This window comes from Amborella trichopoda, chromosome 1 (genome assembly GCF_054954075.1).
Source record: "Amborella trichopoda isolate Santa Cruz 75 chromosome 1, AtrichopodaSantaCruz75HAP2 v2.0, whole genome shotgun sequence".
Lineage (NCBI taxonomy): Eukaryota > Viridiplantae > Streptophyta > Magnoliopsida > Amborellales > Amborellaceae > Amborella > Amborella trichopoda.
In genome coordinates this window covers 59,019,414-59,044,976 of record NC_142336.1, presented here as the reverse complement: position 1 = coordinate 59,044,976, position 25,563 = coordinate 59,019,414, and the positions used below count along the sequence as shown (strand labels likewise).

General features: G+C 35.4%; 2 protein-coding genes across 2 annotated transcripts; one reads left to right on the top strand and one right to left on the bottom strand.

The window, feature by feature from the left end:
- Positions 1 to 1,541: 1,541 nt before the first annotated feature.
- On the top strand, positions 1,542 to 3,821 carry LOC18440636 (BSD domain-containing protein). Its single transcript, XM_006850774.4, has one exon. The coding sequence runs from the start codon at positions 2,117 to 2,119 to the stop codon at positions 3,611 to 3,613; it is 1,497 nt and encodes a 498-aa protein (XP_006850837.2). The 5' UTR covers positions 1,542 to 2,116; the 3' UTR covers positions 3,614 to 3,821.
- A 2,942-nt stretch (positions 3,822 to 6,763) lies between these two features.
- Positions 6,764 to 13,257, bottom strand: LOC18440637 (RNA demethylase ALKBH10B). Its single transcript, XM_006850775.4, has 7 exons — positions 12,725 to 13,257; positions 8,928 to 9,058; positions 8,660 to 8,777; positions 8,363 to 8,464; positions 8,142 to 8,257; positions 7,838 to 7,995; positions 6,764 to 7,566 (listed from the first exon to the last, which is right to left on the bottom strand). Exons 1-7 carry the CDS (start codon positions 13,119 to 13,121, stop codon positions 7,077 to 7,079), a joined length of 1,512 nt encoding a protein of 503 aa, XP_006850838.3. The 5' UTR covers positions 13,122 to 13,257; the 3' UTR covers positions 6,764 to 7,076.
- Positions 13,258 to 25,563: the final 12,306 nt, after the last annotated feature.

The window sequence follows — 25,563 nt, the reverse complement described above, 5'->3', positions numbered from 1 at the left end:
GGAGTCTTTGAGGTGGATATTGAGGTGAGATTGGCAAATGTTGTTCAGATGAAGATTTGTAGATCCAGATCAAAGAAGATTTGGAACCACTACCCTCAAGTTAAATTTTGATGGTAGTTCTTTTAAGAATCCTATATTAAAAAAGGTGGGGATTTTGCTTAGGGATTGTGAGGGCTATTATTTTTCTTTTTCTTTTTCGGGGCATTGTGACTCTACCACAAGACCCGACAATTATTTTCTCCCTCTCAAGTTCCTCTAGGAATCCAAACCTAACTTGAACTGTTTTACTTGATTATCTCAATCTAACCCAAGCGAATTTAAATCAGATTGGAAATAATCGGTTATACATTTGTTTCTCCCATCAAATGGTGTTTTTCATAAGTATACTTTGACAAAAATAGGAAAATTAATGTATATATATATATATATATATATATATATATATATATATATATATATATATATATATATATATATATATATATATATATATATATATATATATATATATATATATATATTGATAATTATTAAATGTCATCTATTTTGCATATATTTGCCCTTTATGTCATTTTTTCTAAGTTTTATTTTCAAAATACACAAAGTTTTTCCCTTTTTTTATCTCTAGACCAGTTTAGAACTTTAAGTTCCGAACATCTATTTGATAAACCAACCAGATCTGAACTAGTTATTCAATAACAGAATTAATGATACACTTGATTTTTTTACTAAATAGCTGATCATGAACTTGGAAGTACCGAATCGAGTAGAAGAAACCAAGCAAATAGTGTTGATTAGAAACTTAAAAGTTTTGAACTACTACTCCACAAAAAAATAAAAAAAACAGGCGTTGTGCAACACAATCAGATCGAAGCCTATAAAGTTCATGACTAATTGGTTTATTAAAAAAGTCACATGAGAGCTACAATTCTAACCACCCGCTCTACAATTTTCGAGTTCCAAACCAAAGGTATTTGAAATACTAAAAAATAAGAAATGACATAAAACTATGGAACATAAAAATGGTAATTTTGAATATTATAAATAATAGTAATTGTGACTTTTTTGTACTAAAAGTAAATAGTTTATATATATATATATATAGAATATTTATAACCATCATAAAAATAAGAAAATAATTTCATAAGGTTTCGACCCTATCAAAATAAATAAAGTATTTTGTAAAAAATAGTAAAACCTTACCTCATAACTCATAAAAAATTGCAATTCAAGCACTAAAAACCTTTTCATCGATCATCTTGGCTTGAACATTATGGTTATATAAAAAAAAAAAGTTATCAAGCTCTAAAAATAGTATAAACTGCAACAAATTATCTAGACCATCCATTTTGCCGTAAAAAAAATTATTCATAGATCTGTAAGATCTGTATTATTTTTTGAATTTGAATTTAGTTATTATGTTGAAAATTAATTTGAAAGCCATGCCATCATAGAGATATATGTTGCCAAAAGTGCTTTATTTTGTTTTTATGAAGTCTTGGCCTTATAAAAACCCCATCCAAAAAATAAGGGACATCTACAATGATTTATAGTTTAATCATATTTTTTTGAACAGTTGATATTCTCTATGAAAGAAACCCGAAGTCCGGGAGCGCTTTGGTCATTTTTCAGGTTATCTTATTACACAAGGTACCCTCCTCTTTTTTATTATACACGCATTGCCCTCCGCTGCTACATTCTCTCTCTTTATTGTTCACCCTTGGCTTGCTTCCGCCCTTTTGGTTATCCCTGAAAATGTGCCCTTTCATGGATTTGAAACCCTAGATTTTTTCTGCAATCTCTCATTCATGGTTTTCTCTCTTTTCCGAAGCCATCTAGCCTTTTGCAAATCGATATTTTTTATGGTTTCCATCTATCCCCAATTATTAGATATTATATTTAGAGACCCCTAGAATCGCGTCACAAATCCACCATTTCTAGGGTCTCTCTCTTCCCCTGTTTCGAGGTTTATCCCAGAAACCCCCTCTCCGAATCTGCTGTTTCTCTTTCTTACCGTTTCAAGGTTCTCTCTCCGTGAGCCTTGTAAGTTATTTGACATCCCCCATTTCAAGGTTTCTCAGTCTTCTCAATCCCTGATCTTTTTGCCCAATCTGCCATGAATTTCTTTAAATCCGTATTCGCAGAAGACCCCAATGATTATTCAGCAGAGGACAGGGAAACCCACCAAGATGAGGAATTGAGCCCAGACCCTGATCCACCCCAGAAGCCTAGACCCACTTCAAACCCTAAGTCTTCACCATGGTCCTTTGGTGGCCTGATCAAAACCCTATCCGAAAAATCAGAGGGAGTTTTAGAGACTTATCGTCGAGATCTTGAGGAATTCAGCTCTGGTCTCAAGCAAGAGACTGCAGCTATTCGTGAAGCTGCTACTCGTGCTGTAAAGGACTTGCCTGGTTCTCTTGAAGCTGGTGCATCAGTGGCTCAAGAATCCCTAGAAAGTGTTGGCCAAGCCCTTGATGACCTAATTGCACAAGGTAAGGAAGTCTTAATTTCATCTGAATCGTCAAATCAAGACTTCAGTTTCAGTCATGGCCATAGCTCTGGTTATAGTAATCCAGGGTTAGGGCAGACACCTGTGAGATACAGTAGGCTTGATGCCCAAATTAGAATTTTACAGGGGGATCTGAACACTTATTGTGAGGAGCCTGAGGATTTAGTTGATTTTGATAAATGGAGACTAGGGTTTGTTTTAGAGGATAAAAAAAATGAAATTGAAGTGGTCTGTGGTGAGAGTAATGGTGTTATGGAGGGGATTTTGGGTAAGCTCGTGCCTAGGGTTGTTGATTACGAAACATTTTGGACTAGGTATTTTTACAGGGTTCATAAGCTTAAACAGGCTGAGGGTGCAAGGGCTGATCTTGTCAAGAGGGTTATTTCTAGGGAGGAGGAGGAGGAATTGAGTTGGGAGGTTGATGATGATGAGTTCCCAGCCATTGATCCAAAGGATGGGGTATCGGGATCCATGGAACCTGCAACTAGAGCAACTGATAAGGTTGCTGGGTATTCAAAATCTCATCTCGAAGGTGAACTGATTGATGAATCAGAAACCCAAAATGTGGTTGCGAGTACTTCGGGAAATCGTAATATGGGTGATGCAGATTACAGCAAAAAATCAAATTTTGAGGAAACTCTGAAATTGAGTATGAGTAATTTGGGAAATAATGAGATGGGTAGCGGAGATTACAACAAAAAAATGAATGCTGATTCTTCAGTTTCTAGGGAATTTGAGAAAAAATCAGACACTAATGAAGCAAGCAAGGAAGTTGAAAAGGAAGCAATGGTTGAAGAATCAGGTGTGAAACCATCTAGTGATAAAGGGACTGTGGAAGATAAGATGATAGTGGATGGGAAGGCTGACACTGGGGAATCAAGCAAGGATAGTGATTTTTCGGTTGTGTCGAGCCAGCCTTCGATTCAAGAAGAAGATGACCTTGGATGGGACGAAATTGAAGACCTTGGAGAACACGATGACAAGAAAGAAAGCAGGAGTGGCAGCCCGATCAGGATCGATATAAGGAAGCGGCTAAGTGCTGCTGATGAAGATGATGATCTTTCGTGGGATGTTGAAGATGATGATTCAGTCAAGTCCTGACCAAGCAGACATTATTGAAGCAAATTGGTCCTCCATTATGCACAATGCACTTAGTTTTATCACTTTATGTTATCTTGTTTCTTGGTTTTTCTGATCATGGATTCCAATAATTCTTTCAACGCATTTGTTCTTTTATTATGTTCTGTAAATAAATATGACTGGTGTACATTTTAGTGTTTTCAATGATGAAATGGCCATGCTCCTGTAACTTTGGTCTCTGTCAATGTTTGATGTATTTAATTTTCTGTTCAACTTTTTCCTTTTTAATATCGTAAAACTCCTCTCTTATGAAATTGAGTCATGGAGTACTTCTTATGAAATTGAGTCTTGGAGTACTTCATTTCTTGAGGTCATGCAGACTTTTCATGCTTAGTTTTTTAAAATCATTTGAAACTTTAAATTCCAGTACCCCATGGCATGCTGTGAGTTGAGTTGATAGGCCCAAATAACCTCTGAATTAGTCCCAACTAGAGTTACTCCCAACTAAATATCCTTATTGAAATGTATCTTTGACAAGGAGAAACCCACCACAAACACTTCAGTAGCCTTTCCCACTCCGACTTCCTCCACAGTTGAAACCCCATTCTCAGATTCAACCCTCAAAGTCCCCCTCGATCCTCCCTTCCGAGACCACCTGATGAAGGGAAAAATGGCGATGTATAATTTTCTTTTTTTGGCCTCTCTAGGCTCCTTGTATAGGGCACCCGTCTGTGGGTAGCCTATTTTTTGGGCGGAACCCATGTGTGGGTATCCAGTTCTCCTCACTTTCTCTGTACTCCTTTTAGTTAATATAGAATTAACATATTAAAAAAACATATCTTTGACAAGGAGGTTTATGGTGCCTGAAGCTCATCCAGCTCTGATGCGTGGGTACCCTCATACATAAGCTCACACATTAGTAACCTTGTGGGAGACATAATTTTTCTCCATTGGTTTGGGATTGTTCATGCTTGGAACCTGATATCTTTTAGACCACTTGTAGTATGTTTTGTTTGTCAATACTTGTTTGCATTATCTTGGTTTTTCCTTATGCTTGGGTTCCTTATCATGGTACTGTGTACTCTTAAACTGATTTGTCATTTTTCTTAATTTGGATACTTTCATTGTTTTTGTTAGCACCTTGTATTTATGCCTAATAAGTGGTACTTTGCAATTTACAGTTAAAAAAAAGAAAAAGTAGTAGTTTGCAATTGATATGCTGATCATTGTTAGCAAACTTAATAACAAAAAACAAGAGAGGTTTCTATGGATATTGAATATTGCATGTGTTAGTATGCATCTATGTATATTAATAAATTTGTATACTACTTCTGTCATGACTGTTGTGGCTATATAGTATGTTATATTTATATTCACTTATTAGCTGACAGAATGACTGTCTACTTGAATGGCTATTAGCTGATAGAATGGTTATTTATTAGCTGACAGAATGGTTATTTATTAGCTGACAGAATGACTATCTAGATAAAGTGTTTTTGAAATGTGAAATCGACTCTTGTTCTCTGAGCTTTCTCTTGTATGTTTCTTTCATCCCATTGGAACCCATTGCTTCTTTTTTAGATAATTTGAGAAGTGTTTCATTCGGGGGAAAAAGTCTATAAGTTATGCCTGAGTAAAGGCGCCTATCCTAAAAAATGAGAAATAGGATTTATGGATTATGTTATTGGCACTGCAATGATTCATGACTGAGCATCTCATACTCAGTTTGCTTTTGTTGATCTCAGTGTCCCATATGTCTTAATCATCCCTTGGATTCTCCATTTTGGGCCACCTTTTGGAAAATAACTTACCTTTGTTTGTTTGGGTTTTGAAGCTGTCTCAATCCTTTTTCTCCTTTATACTGTACCTAAATTGTCTTCCTTGAGGTGATTATGGAACTTCAATGTTGCTTAATTTCCTCCGTTTTGTCTTTAACTAGCACTGAGCCCTTGTGTCAAATATTTCTGTGGTAGAAACAATGCCTGTTCCCCCTTTGTACTTTTTAAGTGTCGACAATGTGTCTTGTGCAGTACCTTTGTTAGGAATAATATGGTTTCTAGTTGTCCCTGAGTTATTGTGCAGCTTTGCCAGATTTTGGATTACCAAAGGTGATGCACCCTTACTTCTCTATGATGCATAAGGTGTGTTCTTCCCAACGCACAATCGTGTTCCAGCCCCTCTCTAAATTGTCGCAGGTATGTCCATACCGCTTCTATTCTATTTTTTTCATGAAGTCTGTAAAACTGGAAAAGGGTACATGAAATCAGACTGCTATCAAAGATAAGCCTCAGGGAGTGTGTATCTGAGCTATCTGCCAACTAGATATTCAATGGATGGAAGATCTCTTGTTCCTCTTGCTATCGTTTAGTATCAACAAAATTGGTTTATTTTATGGTGTCCACAAAGCTGTGTCTGATACGCTTAATTGCTGTCCATGAATTTGACATGAATTTTTTTTTTCACTACAAATTTTTTTCTTCTTGTTCACCAAGCCTAAGAAATATTAGCTAAAAGAAGTGGTATGTAGCTTACCATATTGGTGTACATGAAATCTCATAATCTGATGAATACAATGCTACAATTAGATAGTGCCCTCAAATTTGCCTTACCAAGGGACTGAATATCCCCAAAATTCCCAGTAATAGATCATTGAATATAATATCCACATGGCACTGAATTCGTGACAACAATCTGCCACCTATTAATCGCACAGGCTTCTGAACGTGGATAAGATGAAAATATGAGATCTATAGGCTGAATTTTGCTGTTGAAATGGCTACCAAAAACTAAGTTATGATCGAACCCAGTGTTTAAAAACCCAGAAATATATAAATTCTTGGACATGGATCAGACTCGTCTGAATTTTAGGACTAATCATCCAGATCTGAATCTGGGTTCAAGGAGGCGATCTTTGAACATTGATAAAACCCATAAAACATAAATCAACCATTTTTTTTGGGTAGTCAAGTGGTAGGAATTGAAGGTGATTGCTTGACGTTAAATGCTAACCACTCAAGCCCAAGCACGATTCCTACAAAAAGCAACATCATTATGCGAGCGAACTCAACATGTTCTGTGACATTTACGCTAGTTTTGAAGTACATTTCTATTGAGATGGCATCTGAAACTAAATTCCCATAGAACCCATCACTCAGTCACACACAAGCTGAATTCTTCAAATAAACTGAAAATGCTATTCTTAAACATCAACTCAATTTAAAGTACAGTTCCCTGATGCCGAATCTACTGGGCATATGCTAGTACAAGAAACTCTACAAAGCATGAACAACTCAACATAGCATGTTTGCTTCCTAGTGCAGAAAGTTCTAGAGAGAGAGGATGCCTCAACACAAACATAATCCCCTCTCCAAGTTCAAGAACTTCTGGAGAAAAACGAACCACAAAACACACCACAACTCTCACGAGGTGGTCTCTATCAGTACAAGAAGTTCTAAATAGAAAATAAATGAACACAAAAACATAATCAGTGAACAAGACCTGCTGTGTCTAGATCAGATTTTGCAGGCTTTGGGGCAGTTGGGGGAGTCTTGGAAGCCATCCTCCCTTTAGCCTGAGGTGCTTCTCTGTGATTCTTTGGACTATCCGAACGAGAAGGAGAGGGCAAGAATACCCCAGTTCCACCTCTAGTTATTCCCTTTGTGGGGCCCACTGCTATTGGGGCGTGGGCCACTGCGATCATGGGACCATAGAGAACACCCCATCTAGGGACCACATTTGACAAGCCTAAGGGGGTGGGTCCTGCACTAAAGGCAGGGAGCAATTGGGGAATGCCTGGTTGGCTAAGAGCCACAGCCATGGCTGTTGATGCTTGCTGAGAGAGGGGAGGCAGACGGTTTTGATTTATCGGCTTGGCTTGAACCTTGAGGAACGTTATGGTGATCCTTTTTGTAGGTGAGGAGCATATAGCGTGCCTTGCAATTTCGGCACAATGTCTTGTCATGACTACAAGTGATCTGCATGTTCCACACGACTAGATCCATCAATTATTCTCCTTTTCATTTTCTCATAATTTATTTATTTATTGGTTTTTTTAAAGGCAATGGAACAGTAGTTTTTTTACTTTTTCTCAAGAAATTGAACATAACAAGTTAACATGACAGTGGATGTATTCATTCTTTTCATGTTAAAACCTAGTGAAAAAGAGCTATATAAGCCTAGCAACGGAAAACATCTTTAACTTCGCAGAAGAAATCAGGAGGAGAAGGATCTGTATCGAATGCATACCCTTCCTTGAGGGAGAGCATCAGCGAACCATTATAGTTTCCATGCTGATCATTAGCCAAAACTGGCCCGAAAACCATTTTACATTCGGAAGACAGTGAGAGTGTAGAAATCGGCAGATCAAAGTGTGGGGGTTTCAAATAAGGTTGAGAGAAATCCCCCTGCAAAAATGTAAGCATGAATTGTCACACTCCATGAAGAATATGAAGGGCAAAGAGTTCAGAAAACATTGATTTAAGAGCAGTGGTGTCATTACTCTCGCTCTCGCTCTCTCTCTTTCTGGGACAACAAAACCAAAAGAGATCACCTCATTGAAGTAGTTGATAACACAACAATTTGGTCTTGCAGTTTCAGGTATCAAATTCCACTGGACAAGATGATCAATGACAGCATGCAAAGATGCTGGGATGGGCTCTACTGTTCCTAAAACAAGAGAATTAAAGTTTAATATCTGATAGCGTGAACAGAATCAAATATCTGATAGTGTGACAAAAATCACTATTCAATCTACGGTTTTAGAGATTTTACTTGCTGATTCTTCTTTCTTCAATCCAAAGATGGGAACACCAAGCTGGATTATTTCTCTTTTGTTGGCATGCAATTGTCTGTTGAGAACAATGTATGTCTCGCCTGAATTGAAAAGCATAATAAATAAGACTGAAGAGTCAAACACCAAAACGGAAGAAGAAGAAAGATTTTAATAATGGCGCACAAATTTCGTGCAAAGAATGCAATTCTAATAGCATACCAAACCTTCACCAGCAAAACTGGATTTAAACCAATGCAACATGAGAAGAGGGGAGCCTGAGACAGTTTGAAACTTGCCTAATAGTTCTCCTTTTTGGCCCGCAAGATGAAGTTCATTTACAATGACAGCAAGACTAGAAAGTTCCTGATTGGAGAAAACATTCTCGTAGAGCTTCAAACCTTTTACAACATTAACCTGCCATGATTAATGCAGGCAACATAAAAAATGATACCCAAAAACAACCATGAATGAGCCCAACTTGTGAGAGAGAGAGAGAGATTTACCTGCAAAGCCATTTATAATTAAACCACTATAGTGCATAAACTCTTGATGCAAGTAACTCACCATATGCCCCTTTATGAGCTCATTTGCAATGAAACCCTTGGTGGTCTTTATCCTAGCAGGACGTTGCCGGCAATCCTCATGTCCGGAGAAAATCGAAATGTTCTCTGAAGGGCATTTCCTTTCCTGAAATCCTAGTACCCAACACCAAATGCAAAAGGATTATGCCTGGAATAGAAGCCATAATCATCACAGAGGGAAATCATAGGCGAGGCGACTCTCTCTCTCTGAAGCCATAATCAATACAGAAGGAAATCTTAGGCACGAGACGTATCTCTCTCTCTCTAAATAAGTATACGAATGCATGCATGCATGTATGTGCAAATGATGATTGGAATGAGGGATAGAACACATGAACGCTGCAGTAGAGACTGAAAATTAGATCTGTTCAAAAGAAAATGCAGGCCTTCACTAAGCTAACCAACAAAGAATAAATACATAGATCTTGACGAATCTAAGCATCAACAGAAAAAACAGGTCCCCAGATAAGTGAATCATGAGGCAGCCAGTGATTCTTAACTAAATGTCAGTTACTTGGGGTTCTCGAAACCAGAGACGACTGGGAAGGAGATTCAGTTTCTTTCAGATTTAGTTAGAATTTCTAATTGTCAGCTTTTCGTTTTTTCCATTACTTCCAAAGTTTACTATTAAATTAAGGGAAAATTTCGTAGAGACCCCTATCTTACCCCCTCATCTCTTCTTTCCCACGTTTATTGATTTTTAGGCTAAAAAACTAGCTCCAACAAATTGTTTTATTCCATCTCAATCACTTAGGTACTGAAAGTGCAAAATAGGGTTAAAAAGGTTTTTGGATTGAGATGAAATAAAACTATTTGTTGGGGTTAGTTTTTGTAGCTCAAAGTGAATAAACGTGGGAGAGAGGAGATGAGGGGATACGGTGAAATACTCGAGGGTTTTTTATACCGCTTGAAAGAAAAATAGAAATAGGGTCTAACGTAAAATAAGATGGGAAATTAAGGATATGTACGAAATTTTTCCTTAAAATAATTGAAGAGAGAGAGCGACACTTAAAGTTTCCATGTATACAGTGATTCTTGGTGAAGGACCCCAAGAATTTTGCAGCAATAAGAATAAATACAATAAATACATAGATCTTGATGAACCTGAGCATCAACAAGAAAAAACAATTCCCAAATAACTGAATCATGGCACGAATCATGAGGCAGCCAGTGATTCTTGACTAAATGTCAGTTATTTGGCATTCTCGCAATCAGAGACGACTTGGAGGGAGATTCAGTTTCTTTCAGATTTAGTGTCTTATGTATATTCAGCTTTTATTTTCCTCCATTTCTTCCAAAGTTTACTATTAAATCAGTTGGAGAGAGAGACTTAAATCTCCCATGTATACAGTGAGATGAAGGAAGCCAAGAATCTTGCAGCAATAAGATTTAGTGACAGTAAATGAAGAAAATACTACTTATATCAACCTGATGCAGGGAAACCCAACTTGAGAAACAGAATATACCAAGCTATCAAGAAGTTTGTTGGTCTCTTTATGTGCATATGGGACAAATATTATGTATATACAGGACAAATATGAAGGGAAGAACAGAGCCAAATGACCTCAAATCTCGTGAAAAATGGCACCTCACCACCGGGGAAAACCACTTCAACCCTTAATCGATTTGTCGATGCTGAATTATTGGAATCAAAATACAATGACAATCTAGTAAAAACTAATCAAACCATAAAGTAAAACTGATGCACTAATCATCTTCAAGGCCAATTCTTTGGATGGCCTAATGTAATAGATTAGAACTTGAACAATCTTTTCGATACTTACTCCTTCCAAGACGAAATTTCCTTAAAACAAACCATACCCATGCTCGAGTCTCACTGCCCCTTTTGGAGAGAGCAAGAAGGCATCCACCACCCATCCTCAACATCAGGCAATGGTGATAAACCATGGACCCCAGTGAAAGTTACTCATCAAAGCATAGTTAATTTCCGCATTCTGTTGCTTGGAATGCTCTGCATAGGCGTACGCCTTTAATCTTTTGATCCATGGGCATAGATATTACTCGTAAAGATTTAATTTTTTTTTCATTATTCTCTACTTTATACAAATATATATGCGAAGCTACCACTTCTAGATGGGCATAGATATTACTCGTAAAGATTTAAATTTTTTTTCATTATTCTCTACTTTATACAAATATATATACGAAGCTACCACTTCTAGTTGCTGCAATATGTGATCAGCTCCTCATAACAGAGTGATAGGATTTGGCCAACTTCTCTTTTTAAGTATATACTTTACCTTCTCATTAAAAACAGGCAAAATTTGTGCACCACAGAATCTACTTTTTATGCACAGATAGTGATAATAAGTACTGCAAATATTTCCACAGTTATACTGATCAGTTTATATCACTAGAAGTATCAATCCAAAGGTAACTAGTAAAATGTTTATCTCAAGTAAATGGAAAAACAATTCATCATTATTACAACAGAGAAACACTCTTTTGTTATATTCATTGTACAGCATCTATAATTGCACAGTGGTGAAGGAAATAAAGCTAATCAGCTTTTTCTTTCTTTATAATCTAATCACAATCTAGAGACAAAACCTGGTAAAAATTTAAGGAAATTTTATCAAAATACACCTAAAATATCAATGATTTAACATTTTACCCTTTTGTAACTATTCCAATTCATGGTTACATGTATTTTGATTGGTATTTTGAAATTACATTAAAAGAAATGTGTAAAATGTTAAATATTTAATATCTTAGGTGTATTTTGATAAATTTCTGAAAATTTAATTACAAAGACTGTCTATTGAGACTCCATTAATCTAGAGGTGAAGCAGCTATAACTTAATGGATTTTCCTATAATGATTCTGTTTTCGTACATCAGAACCTTAAATTATAAATATTAAAGAACTAATCATTATGCCCCCTACAGACATAACAATGAGAATGAAAAACAAATCCCCTTAAACATGTGTCCAACTGTCTACTGCAACTAATTACCAAAAAAAAAAAAAAAAGAGAGGGCAAAGGAGAGAGAGACTAAAATGAAGACAAGGAACATGTGAAAGTGATGATTTACAACATGACAGGCAGGCTCTTGATGGGCACCTCGCATGGTACAAGAAAAAAGAAGCAAAAATTAGGACACAATGAAAATGAGATGCATCACGGATAGTACCATGTAGAAGTCCATCCAAGCTACCCTCAATAAAAACTAAAATGGAACAAAAAAGAAAGTTGGAAACTCACATGGAGATCAAATTAGACCGTTAAATGAAAAAAATATCTTTAACAAAATGAGTGAATAAGAAAAAAAGAAAAATAAAAAGAAAAAGGGATCACCCACGTCTACACATGATCCAGTAAAAAAAATAGAAATTTTTTGAAAAGGAAAATGGCAGAAATTAATCAAAAATTCAAGCTCAAGCATCCTACAGAACAATATCATCAAATCGAACATTAAAAATGTAGAACTATGAAATGCAGCGATTCCTCAATAATGATTTTTGAGAGAAACCACCGATGTTAATAAGCACAAAAAAACAATAACAGCAATAAAAGATTGAAATTACAGTCAGCAAAAATAACAACAATAAATTACTCAATCCAAAAAAAGAAAAAAAAGGAAAAAGAAACCCAATTCCAAATAAAGTCATATCCATGCCAAAATTCAGTGCAAAAAAATCTAGATATTAACACCTCACTTAAACCATAAAAAAGAAAAAAGAAAAACCATTGAAAGATCAAATTGCACCCAATAACTATCCCCTCGAAAAAACATAAAAATAAAAATCAATCCTCACCACGAGACGATGATCGACCATCTTCCTCTTCCTCTTCCTCTTCCTCATCCACCACCTCACCAGTCAAGGAATCCCCGTTTTGCCCCTGCCTTCCATTAACAACCAGTTGCAGAGCAAAGGCCACATCTGTAATGGGAAAGTACTTTTGCATATGAAGCACTGGAGCCCAATTCAGTCTCCTCTGATTTATACAAGCCAAAACTGAGTCATATTGAGAGGGCCTATCTGAAACCAATCGAAGGTGAGCGCATAGAAGGTCTATAATGGCATTTGCAGCTGCAAATTCGCCGTTGAACCAGGCCAAGAGAGCGTCGTTGGGCGCAAATGTGTTGGGAAAATGAGTTGGGGTAGGATTTGGTGGTTGAGGAAGAGCACGAGTTCGATGGTTGGGCGCCATTAATGGAGGAGGGAGAGAGACATATAGGATTGGAGCGTGAGAGAGAGAGGAAGGGAAGCCATTAGAGGTTCGGGTATACACCTCGTTTGTCCATCATAGAGAGAGAGAGAGAGAGAGGGGTTTCTTTCTGAATTCTGAATTTTCAGTGGGGGAGGCTAGGAATTACATCGGGAGATGTTCTCTCTGCGTTTTAAGAGAGAAGGAGGCGTAGGGATTTGTGCCTGAGTTGAGAGAGAGATCAGATGTCCTCCTTTTCGGTCTCCAAAAGTGAAGGACGAGAATTATTCATAGTTAGAAACAGAGAGAGAGAGAGAGAGCCTCCTTTGTGTGTTATCAGAGGAGGCTCAGGGTCAATGGGCTTTTAGAGAGAGAAAAATTCTTTCCTCCTGCTCCAAAAAGAGAGCACTGCTTGAAAATTATAGAGAGAGAGAGAGGAACGTCGTTTGTGAGAGAAAGAGAGAGAGGTGTCCCTTTCTGGCTTCTTAGAGGCTGGGGTCAGAGAGAGAGAGAGGGGGTAGAGCGTGCCTCCCAATTTTAGAGAGAGAGAGAGAGTACAACTTCAGAGAGAGAGAGTGGAGTGGCTCAAAATTATAGAGAGAGAGAGAGAGAGAGAGAGAGAGGGGGAGGCTTTTCATTTTGGACCCATGAGAGGCTGAGAATTTTATGGGAGGGATTATAGAGTGTGACTCGTAGATGACGTGGCGATTTTTGTTAGGTGACGTGTCAACTTTGGTAGCTTGGGCTTGTTCGCCCGTGGGCTTCCCCATTATTAACCCCTCACGCCCTTCAAAGTATCTGAACTGCCCCTTCACCTGACCTTTTCTACCTCCAATTCATCGCCATTCTTTTCTATTCCTCGCGCTCGGCATAGACGCTGCCAGCATCGAGGTCGATGACGTGGCGCTCTTTGATGACGAGGATGTCCAGCATGGCTGTTTCTGTGTGATGATGTGGCTCATATCGGTTCGATGACATGCGGTGCTGATTCTAATCCAACGGCCTATGTTTTTAATTCTTCGTTCTTAGCGTTGATGTTGCAAGCCTCGTGACTCATGACATGACATGGCCCATTTGGATGCAATGGAAGTCCAATGTGGTGCATCTTATGTGGCTCGTATTGTTTCGATGATGTAAGGTGCTTACCCTAATCCTACCCACCTACTAATCTTAAACCATTGAATTAGAATAAGTGTATCACACCATCGAACCGATTTGGACCACATCATCACCTTGAGAACTGCCACACACTAGATTTTCATATCATCCCAAGGTGCCATGCCACATCAATAGGCTCGTCGAGGCCCACAACGTGAACACCAAGCGTGGCGAATCAAAAAGATCGGCAATGATCTATAGGCCGTTGGATTAGAAACAACACCGCTTCACATCATCGAACAGATTAAGCCACATCAATAACTGCTACGTTGGAGTTTCACATCATCCAAATGTGCCATGTCATTGGGCTCGAGGCTGGCAACATCAATGAATCGAAAAGACGAGCTCGGCTTTGATGTTATTGGCCTCGAGCCCAATGATAATGTGCATTTCTATGATGTGGAAGTCCAACATAGCAGCTATTGATGTGAGGACGTGGCTCATTCTGTGGATGACGTGCCGCATTAGGGTGACATGGAGTCCAGCGTGGTAGTTCCCAGGTGTGATGTGGCTCAAATCAGTTCCATCACGTGAGGCGCTGACTCTAATCCAACGGCTTACATCATCGCCGATCTTTTCGATTCCTCGCGCTCGCTGTTGACGTCGCTGGCCTCAAGCCTGATGATGTGGTGCCTTGGGATGACGTGGAAGTCCATCATGGCAGTTCCCGGGTGATGACGTGGATAGAACCGGTTCGGTGACGTGAGGCGCTGACTCTAATCCAACGGTCTGCGGTTTGTTTGAGATAAGAGAGAGGTTTCTATTGCTGGAAAAGGGACAAGGGGGTGTGGGGCCCGCGCGTGCGAGGGTGTGGTGGGTCCGCCACGTGTGGATGGCACATGCGCCTCCAACTTCCACCCACAAAGGGTGGAGAGGGAGAGGGATAGGGAGAGGGAGAGGCGGCTCCCAAAAGATGCCTAGCGTTGAAAGACAAATATCCTTCTACTTAGAAAGTGTTTTGTTTTTTTTTTGAGAAGCCAGTTCCTCAACCTAAGTTTTATTGATAGGGTTTATTTAACTATTTTTAATTATAGAGTTTTAGATAGTATGCTATGGGGTGTTTTCAAACCGATCTTGTCGATTTTAAGTTTGAAAGAATGAAGAGGGTTGTGTTAGATTGACAGTCAATATAAATTTTTTTATCACATCTATTTCATAAATATCGATACAATATCATGAGTTTTAAACGATGTTTGAAAATCAATGGTTGGGGTTCGAGCTCATATGTGTCACTTTGATCCCGCAAGGTGCTGGGCTAGATATCAAACCTTAAAAAAAACAGGAGAGTCTAATTGGAATCCAAAATTTTTCATATGCATTTATATTGAAACTCAATTGTTAACGATTTATACACCCATGTGTTCTTAATTTTTTCTCATTAGTGTTAGTTAACTATGCATATATAATACACCTATATGTTCTTAATTTTTTCTCATTAGTGGTAGTTAACTATGCATATATTTGTTTCATTTTCTATTTGGTGTATTAGACTATTCTACATATGGGTTATGGCCAAGTAGTAGTGAGGGTCCACCATGATGAAATAAATGGTCCCACATCTTTCCTTTGGCTTTTCTAGTACACATAAATCAGGTTGCACATGATGGACGAATCAATGCTTGTGTTCTTTTGCCTTTTATTCTAAATGGACGGTGGAAAATCTTTTAATAAAAAGTAATAAGATCACCTGCCTATTTATATGCGATTGAATATAAGGAATTTATAAGTTTATATAAAGTGTCAACCCTTATACTGTGCAAGTACGGTGCAACAAAAAAAAATCTACTTATGTTTTTTCCTAATGCTGTAAAACCATCAAATCAATCATGTTGACCTTGAGGTTAATATATATATATATATATATATATATATATATAAAAGATTTTAAGTCTTGAAAATAGTTCCTCTTCTAACACATTATCTAGACCGTTAATTTTTTAGATTTTCAGGTGTTCATAGATCTGTTCGATCATCACCATTTCTGAAACTTTAAATTTCATAATTGGGGGTAGCAATAAAATTTCATATCATCACAAGACTTTGCAGCTCCAAAAATACCGTTGAAATTGCATTTTCGGCACAATTTTGAGATGCATCTTACTTCAATGGTATAACGTTGACACCTTATACAAACCTCACCCTTTATCAAAATACAACTAAGTTTTGAACTGTTTGACATTTTAGGTGCATTTTGATAATTTTCAAAACCCGATGTGTTGATGGGTTAATTGAAGCTTGATCAAAAGACTAAGCTATTAAAAATTAGATAAAAAAAATATGAGCAACAAGTTAATTTGTTCAAATCTTAGAAGTAGGTTGATAACTTATGAAACGTATGCAATAATTTTTCAAATGCATTTTATTTTACCTATTTTGTTCTATTCCCACTCATTATTATGTGTATTTCGACAGGCAAAATTGGGTCAAGGGCAATTTATCAATGTATCCATGAGAAAGGAACTATTTAACAAATTATCTATTTGGAACTATCTAAACTCATGACTATATGTTTTTTTATAGGTATTTCGAAACAAAATAAAAAAATATGTATGGTGTTAAATAGTCGATTTCCTATGAGTAATTTGATAATTTGCCCTTGAATCAAAATACAACAATAAAAATAAAAATATACAATGAGAACATTTAGGCTACATTTATTGCATTCGCCAAGCTCAAAGTTCAAAAGAAATTTTCTTAAACACATCTAAACTATCAAATTTCATATTAGATGGTTATAAGTAATTGTGACATCCTTGTATCAAAGGTATTAAATAGTTAATACCTTTCATATTAGATGGTTATAAGTAATTGTGCAATCCCATAATAAAAAATTAAGTAGATAATATCTTAGGTGCATTTTCATAAATTTATGGAATGTACACCAAAAGCCCTTTTTCTAATGTCATAAGGTTTGAACTTCCTATTGTTGACATAATGAAAAGATATACATCGACTGCCTTAATTTAGACATGAGTGAGATTGAATGCAATGTTTTTAATTGATTGCATTTTTTCAAGAATTGACAAATGCATGGCCCTAATAATGACCCCAAAATCAGTCTTGGAAGTGAGTTGAAATTTCTGTAGGACCTCATTAATGTGGTTAAAATGCAGCCATTCTTGACAAAAATGGAGCACAAAATTAATGTCTTGGTTGTAATTTCTTTAGGACCTTACCAATTTTGTCATGAGTTAAACTTGGCAAAACTTTGCCCAAATTTCATCTCCAGCTAAATCTTGCCTAAATTGGTGAGAAAAATATCATTAATTTGCACAAGAGACAAACCCAAAAAATTGGGATAGGACTCACTTTGACCAATGAGTGGCACCAATGAATAATCTGTATTTCCTCCATTCTTATTAATGAAAATGGGTAGGGGCCTTCTTCCCCACTGACTCATTCAAAAAAACTGTGGCATCAATGAATGGATTGTCCAAATAACCCATGCCAAGCAAGCACATGATATTTAAGGCATGTTTGGTCCGCAAAAAAATAAAGATTTCGGCTTTATACATTTAGTTTTTGTTGTTCTTTTTTAGTCTTTATTACGATTGCTTTTCGGGAAACCATTATATGGTTCACCATTTTATGCCATAGTGTAAGTCAATGAAAAAGGTATTTGTTTATTGGATTTTAAAATTTTCACACATGCGCGTCTCATCAATACTCAAAAAAAATAAAAAAAAATAAAATGAGTATGTTATTTTTTATGAATAAAGCCGTCGGCAAAAATGGCCAATGGAGATAGGCCTTTGAGAATTCATTTTCTGTTTTGCTTGTTTATTTTCCAAAAATCAAAGATAACGTACACATCAAATATAAGTTTAAACCTAAAAATTCCCTCAAGCTATGTATTGTGGAGATTAAGTTTTACTGTCGCTCCGTCCTCATAAAATAAGATGGATTTAAGATTTAAAACACAGCCTAAATCACTTTAGAATCATTTTAAATTTAAATCTATGATTTTTTATTGTAAAAAAGTAAATACAAATTGAAATAGTCGTTTTCTAAGATTCAAAATCCATTTTTTCTGGATTCATAATTATGATGGTTGAAAATTTCAAATTGCAATATTTTAAGTCCAAAATCTCTCTCTAATATAGAAGGAAACGGCATTTAAATAGGTGCAGGCACCAAATTTATCATAAATTAAAATGTTTTGAAAATATATTTGAAAGTTCTAAAAGAAAACTCAACCAGGAGTTCGAGAACAGATGAATCCACCTTGGCTCTGCATGGATTTATGATGTAAAATAAATACTATTTTATTGAGAATATTATTCTATTATGAAGAAAAGTTTAAATAAGGTTGCAACCCTAAAAATGTAGAACTAAGGTTCATTTAAGAAATCTAGCGTAAAAGGTTGTTTTAAAATTAAAATCTTATAATTGAGATGTGTGAATATGAAATAAAAAATAAAAAGATTTTGAATCTAAAAAATAGTGCATCTTACAATATATTATCTGGACCGTCTATTTTTAAGATTTTTATGTCTTTATAGATCTTTTTTATTTGAACCCTTTTATGAGATAAAAGATTTTATCACTATTGATGAAAATGGATTATCAAGCCATCCTAATAATTTTAGCACCAAAATTATATCTTCTAATAAAATTTGGTGGTGCACCTTATTTTGATTGTTTAAGGTTGCGACATTATACAAACCACACCCTCCTATTATTCTGCTATAGATCTATCTTTTTGCAACTCAAAAATGTAGTCTTTTTGCAGCTCAAAAAATGGTGAGAATCTTGATATGTGAATATAAGTAAAAGGGTGTGGGTTGTATAAAGCCAAGGCTCTAAACAATCAAAGTAAAGTGTACTTAGTGTCGAGAAATCTGGTTTCAAAATTGCATATCTTTGTGACAGCTTTAAAATATATTTTCATATCTAATTATAAAATATGAAGCTTAAAAAATAGTATAAATTAAGTAGATCTTGTAAGTTTGAAAATCTTGAAAATTAACTGTTCAAAAATGCATTACGCGTTGCACTATTTTCAAAACTTGAAATTCATTTTTTCTCATGTTCACGCATCTTGAGGTCGAGATAATTAATTTGAGGATATTTGAGCATGAAAACAACCTACTCTAGTAAAAATTTTGAGGTGCATCCTAATTTGATTGTTTAGAGCCTCACACTTATTAAGTAAAATGAATAGTATAAAAAGTACAAAAATGTTATTTTTAAAATTAAATTTTACTATTTAGATTAATGATCAACTTGATCAGGACTATCGACCCCAAAAATCTTAGATCCAAAACCCATCTCTAAGTTGGATTTTGGAGGGTGGACCCATAGGAACAGATGCACCGGCGGCCAGCGCACCAAAACCTCACCCAATTCTAAACCACATTTTCCTCAATGAAAGGTAAAGACTGAAGACTGAAGACTGAAGAATGGCAGGCCAACCAACTCCTTTTTTTGTCATTCTAGGGTTTAGTGAAAAGGAAGGGACATTTTTCTATGGGGCACATAACCCAATGCCCATCTTATTTATTCATAACTGTTTGGTGGGCTTGGAAATGGAACCTAGGTTTAGCAAAGTGAGGTAGATTGGTAAGTATGTGCTTCCAAATACAGGCCACTTGCCAGTTTACTTAATATTTTTCAATGATCACAATAACTCTCTCTCTCTCAAAGGTCACAATCTCTCTCTATCCTCATAGAGAGAGATTGTGGTTTGTATAAAGTGTCAACCCTGGACTATTGAAGTAAGGTGCACTTTAAAATTATGCTGAAAAATACACTTTCCGTGCTGCAAGATGATATGAAAATTTATTATTGCCCCCATTTATAAAATTTAAATTTATAGAAATGGTGTGAAATCAAGCAGATTTATAAACACTTCAAAATCTTAAAAATTGACGGTCCAGATAATACATTGGAAGATTAATTATTTTCAATACTATAAATTCTCTTTTTTCATATATACAAATCTTGAGATTGAGATGATCGATGTGAGTATTTTTCAACATAAAAACAACCTTCACTAGTGAGTTATTTAGGTGCACCTTTTTCTAGTGAGCTTGCACCTTACTCGTAGAGTATAAAGTTGATACTTTATATGAACGTTTTTTCCGTCAAAATATCACAATCTCTCTATCCAAATAACACAACAGCTTTCTCTCTCTCACCAAAGATCACAATGGCTCTCTCCTCTATCTCTCTCTCTTCCAGTATCACAATAGCCCTATCCGTCTATCTCTTCAAAAATCACAATAGCTCTCTCTCTCTCTCTTCAAAAATCACAATAGCTCTCTCTCTCTCTTCAAAGAGCACAGTTGCTCTCTCTCTAAAGAGCACAACAACTCTCTCTATCTCTTCAAAGATCCAATCTCCCTCTCTCTCCAAGTATCACAATAGCTTTATCTCTCTACAAAGATCACAATCTTTCTCTCTCTTCAAATATCACAACAGCTTTATCTTTCTACAAAGTTCACTATAACTTTCTCTCTCTTCAAATATCACAATACCTCTTTCTTCTCTCTATCCAAGTATCACAATAGCTTTCTCTCTCTTCAAATATATATGGGTGCAGTTTGTATAGGGCCGAGGCTCTAAACGATAAAAGTAAAATACACCTTCAAATAGTATCGAGAAATATGGTTTCAATACTAAAAATCTTTGTGAGAGCTTTAAAATATATTTTCATCTTTAATTATAAATTTAAAGCTTTAAAAATAGTGTAGATCAAACAAATATATGAAAGCTTGGAAATCTTGAAAATTGAAGATCTAAAAATGCATTACAATATGCACTATTTTCAAAACTTGAAATCCATTTTTTTCTCATGACCATACATCTTAATGTCAAGATGATGAATTTGAAGATATTTGGGCATCAAAACAACCACTTCTAGTGAAATTTTTGGGCTCTGATTTGATTGTTTAGAGCCTTGGCTCTATGTAAACTTTATCATATATATATATATATATATATATATATATATATATATATATATATATATATTGTTTTTTGAAGGATGTGGTTTGCATAAGGTTGATGCCCTAAACAATCAAAATAAGGTGCACCTTCAAATAGTATTGAAAGATGTTTCAGTATTGATGGTACGAGAGCTTAAAAAATAATGTAGATCAAACATATCTATGAACACTTGAAAATGTTAAAAATTGATGGTCTAAAAAACGCATTATAAGATGTATTATTTTTAATATTGAAAATCTATTTTTTCTCATGTTCATATATCCTAACGTCGAGACGATCATTATGAAGATTTTTGGGCATCCAAACAACCTCTTCAATTGAATTTTTGGGGTGTGCCTTAATTTGATTGTCTAGTAAACAAACTTTTTCTTTTTTAGAATGAAAAAAAATGGTTTCATACCTATTTAGGTAGAAAAGTTCTCTCCCATATGACGGAAAGCTCACTTCTGGAACAAATTTTGGAGGGAGAAGTTTCTGCGAAAACAAATGTGCCCCTAGAGATTATAAATTGGATCTGAGATCCATAACAGTCCAAAGAGGTTTTCTGAGGGAGTAAGTGTATAGTGCAGTCCTGCAGGGGCAATAGGTAGACCCTTTCGAAAAGACGGTAGACAATATTAACCTGGGATTCACAACAAAACAAAGAAAGAATGTATTTATTTGGACATTGTCGACTCTACAGGGAAAAAAAGACCATGGCTTGGGCGTGCAAGGTTGAAAGTAGGGGAAAGGGTTGACTTGTGGTAAGTGGAGGTGCACACGCACTACCATAAAGTTGGAAATGGCAATAGCAAATGAGAGATGATCGCATCCATTAAACCCAAATACTTTCAAGTTTGAACCAGGGTTGGTGCCACACACCATATCTCTTTGGGCGCAGCGCTTTGCTTCCATCTCCACCCAAAGTTTCAAAAACCACCAACTAATTAAAAAATAGATAAAAGCCTGTTTTCCCACTGAATTATCCAAAAATAAATAAAGCCCTATGATTTTTTATTCAAATCATTGATTTGGCCATTTTTGGGATGGTATGGGTTCCGGCACAGTTTTTCCTTATACCCCCATTTTATATATTTTTTTAAAGATTATGTAATGTTTTTTGAGGTCCCTTCTAAATCTCTATAACTATTATATTTATTTTATTTTATTCTTTTATTTATTTTTAATATTTTTGTTGGTCATCAATTTAAACGGATCCAAACCCAATCTGGATCGATCCAACAATTCGAAGCACATTTGTGGGTGAACGATCATTTTCAAACGCTACTTTAAACAGCGAATGCTCAACTCGTTTTTAGGTCCAAAAAAGGAGAGAACAAAACTGAAATGGTGTTTTCATAAGCATAACATGAGAGAGAGAGAGAGAGTTTTATGAATATAATATTCTAATAAAAGTATATATATGTATAAAATGTTTTTTGAAATACATAATATTCTAATAAATTTTCCTATATATGTAATGATCATGTGTGTGTATTTGAGATATATATTTTTTAATATCTTTTTTTTTTTTTTTTGTTAAGTTCTCGACCTGAACCTAATCCAGGTCCAAAACCTTAGATTCGAGTTGAGCCTAGGTCCAGATCGACCGAATCCGACGCGACCCATTTCCACCCCTATTGTATCATCCTGATAGCATTAGCTTAAGTGGAGAATGCATTGCCGATCAGTTTAGACATTTTCCTTATAGACTTATGATGAATGACTCACTTTCCATCTTGTTTAATAATTTCATAATAGTAGTCCAACAATATGCTATTCCAAAATGGACACCCCAAGTTTATATTCATTTTTTAAACAAAAATATATTTATAGTGATTTGATATGTATTTTGGGTCCCCAAACCCTTGAATACCACAAAAACTCATCATAGATTTATAGTGATTTGATATGTATTTTGGGTCCCCAAACCTTGAATACCACAAAAACTCATCAGTTTGACACTTGTTTTCCTTTTGCATGAATCCATTTGGGTTGGAGAGAATGTTCTACAAATTCATTCAACAATTTTTTGGGACAGCTGAAACTCGGTTTCCAGGTGCATGGAGCACTAATGTCATTAATCTGGCAGCAATAAAACTCGTAACAAAATTTAACCTTGAGCATGATAACCATGCTCCAGAAGAATATAACAGCGTGTAAGAATATAATATAGGAAAGTTATCGTAAATATATTTTAATTTAAGCTTAATTGGAAAAAAATCTCAAATTTTTGTTTATCTTGTATACACTTTTTTTCCTTATTTTCGATTTTTTTTTTATCAAAATGACCTTCACGACAGTTGTATTACCGTAATAGTTAGTACATGTTATATGGTACTTTAAGTACCATAGAGAATTTTATACGGTACTTTTACTACCGTAATACTTATGAAATTTTATACGGTACTTTTAGTACCATAATACTGAGGGCATTTTATACGGTACTTTACGTACCGTAAACTTACACTAACCCTTATACGGCATACCATAAATATTAACCCATGTTATACTGCACTTAAAATGTTTACATTATTACGGTTACACCAAATAGTTTATGTTATTACACAATTATCCATTTTTTATCTTCCATAACGCTATTTTTTTAAAAAAGACAACTTTGCCCATTTTCAAATGTTCAACATCCGAATTTCTCATATTTTTGGATGTTGAATATCCGAATTTAGCCGCAAGTCAAACAATGTTTTTTCCCATTTTCAGATGTTCAACATCTGAAAATATCAAAAATTCGAATGTTGAACATCTGAAAATGACTGATAGCTGAACAAAAAAAAAAACCCTCACTACTGTTAGCGAGGTTTTCCGAAAAACCCTAGCTGCACATTCGAAATCCTTCGCTGCTACTGTAAACCTCGCATCATCTTCAAAATCTACCGTCGCTGCTATTTCGAAGTCTTCAACTCCCTTCATCTTATTCAACAAGGTAAGGTTTTTTATTTTTTTTGCTTGTTTTTTTATTATTATTTTTATTTCAAATAAATCATTGTGCTCTACTCTGCATCTAATGGTCCTAATGATTCTATGCATCTAATGGTACAAAAATACATCAGTATAGAAGTTACTTTTTTGTGGTTTTATTTTGACTATTCTCTGCATCATTTTCGTGGTTTTATTTTTACTATTGATTTTTTTATTTTTTATTAGGTTTTGATGTGTATATGATGCATCCCTAAAAATACATTAGTATAGAACTCACTCAATTTCTTAATGTTGGGAGTGAATTTTTTACTCAATCCCTAAAAATACATCAGTATAAAAGTTACTCAGTATATGATGCATCCCTAAAAATACATCAGTTTGACTATTCTCTGCATCATTTTTACTGTTGGATGTGAATTTCTTAATTGTTTATTCTTTTTTTTTATATATAATATTGGTCTCTTTTAGTTGCATTTGATCAAATTATCAATTATATTAATTTTATGAAATGTATGGTTGCCCAATTAGTGAAGATTTGTGTTGGTGAAATTTGTGTGTTTTTTTGAATACTTATGGTTCTTCTTTTGAAACTTGTGTCTTCTATTGAAGGCTTATTACTCCTCTTTTGAATATATGAAATTGAACGGTTAAAAATGGTTAACCTGATATATGCAATTTGTAGTATTAGAAATAGGTATTAATCTATATTTTGAGTGATAGTTTGCCAATGGGTGGTTCAATATAATGAATTTTGGACAGAACAAATCTTTAATTACCAGTAATTAGAAAACCACTGGGCCAACTAGAGACTTTTCCAAGTTGGTCTAGACCAACTAAAGACTTTAGTTCAATTTCAAGAAACAGTAAATTTTTTCGTTTAATAATAGCATGTCATTATTGTTTGTTCATTTGTTATTCAGTAAATTGATGTATATGTAACCTTATGATTAACATGGTGACCATATGGGATTTCAGTGAATATGAATCGTTTACATCCTGATGGAGAGTATCCAAGAGGTCCTCAGGACCCTAGTTTGCTGCAACTTCATCCTGGACACGCATCATATTTTATGTAGGAATGACATGTATATGCATATATTCATCTGCCCTTTCTATTAATTTGTTATTCTTCAATAAAGTGTACTCAGGTTCAAACATTTTATGAGAAGTACATATAAATGCATTTGGACTAATATATTGTCTATCTGTTGTATTTCAGGAGAAAGAAGAAATTAGAATTGATGAGAAGAGTTTTCAATTAAACGAATAGAAATTAACAGAAGAGCAAGTTGAATTAGTTAATGCGACTGGGTTGGGTCCCTTGTCTATCAGGCTAAGCCGAATTGATCATCATTTGGTCTCAACTAATGTAGAGAGGTGGCGTTTCGAGACCAACACATTTCATTTCAACATTTAT

Bases quoted from the DNA above. Each gene is read 5' to 3' on its own strand.
- LOC18440636 (XM_006850774.4), top strand. From the start codon at position 2,117: ATGAATTTCTTTAAATCCGTATTCGCAGAAGACCCCAATGATTATTCA.
- LOC18440637 (XM_006850775.4), bottom strand. From the start codon at position 13,121: ATGGCGCCCAACCATCGAACTCGTGCTCTTCCTCAACCACCAAATCCT. The intron at 7,996-8,141 runs GTGATCTCTTTT...ACATTTTTGCAG, and splicing joins TTATCAACTACTTCAATGAG to GGGGATTTCTCTCAACCTTA. The intron at 7,567-7,837 runs GTATGCATTCGA...TGGAACATGCAG, and splicing joins ATGCTCTCCCTCAAGGAAGG to ATCACTTGTAGTCATGACAA.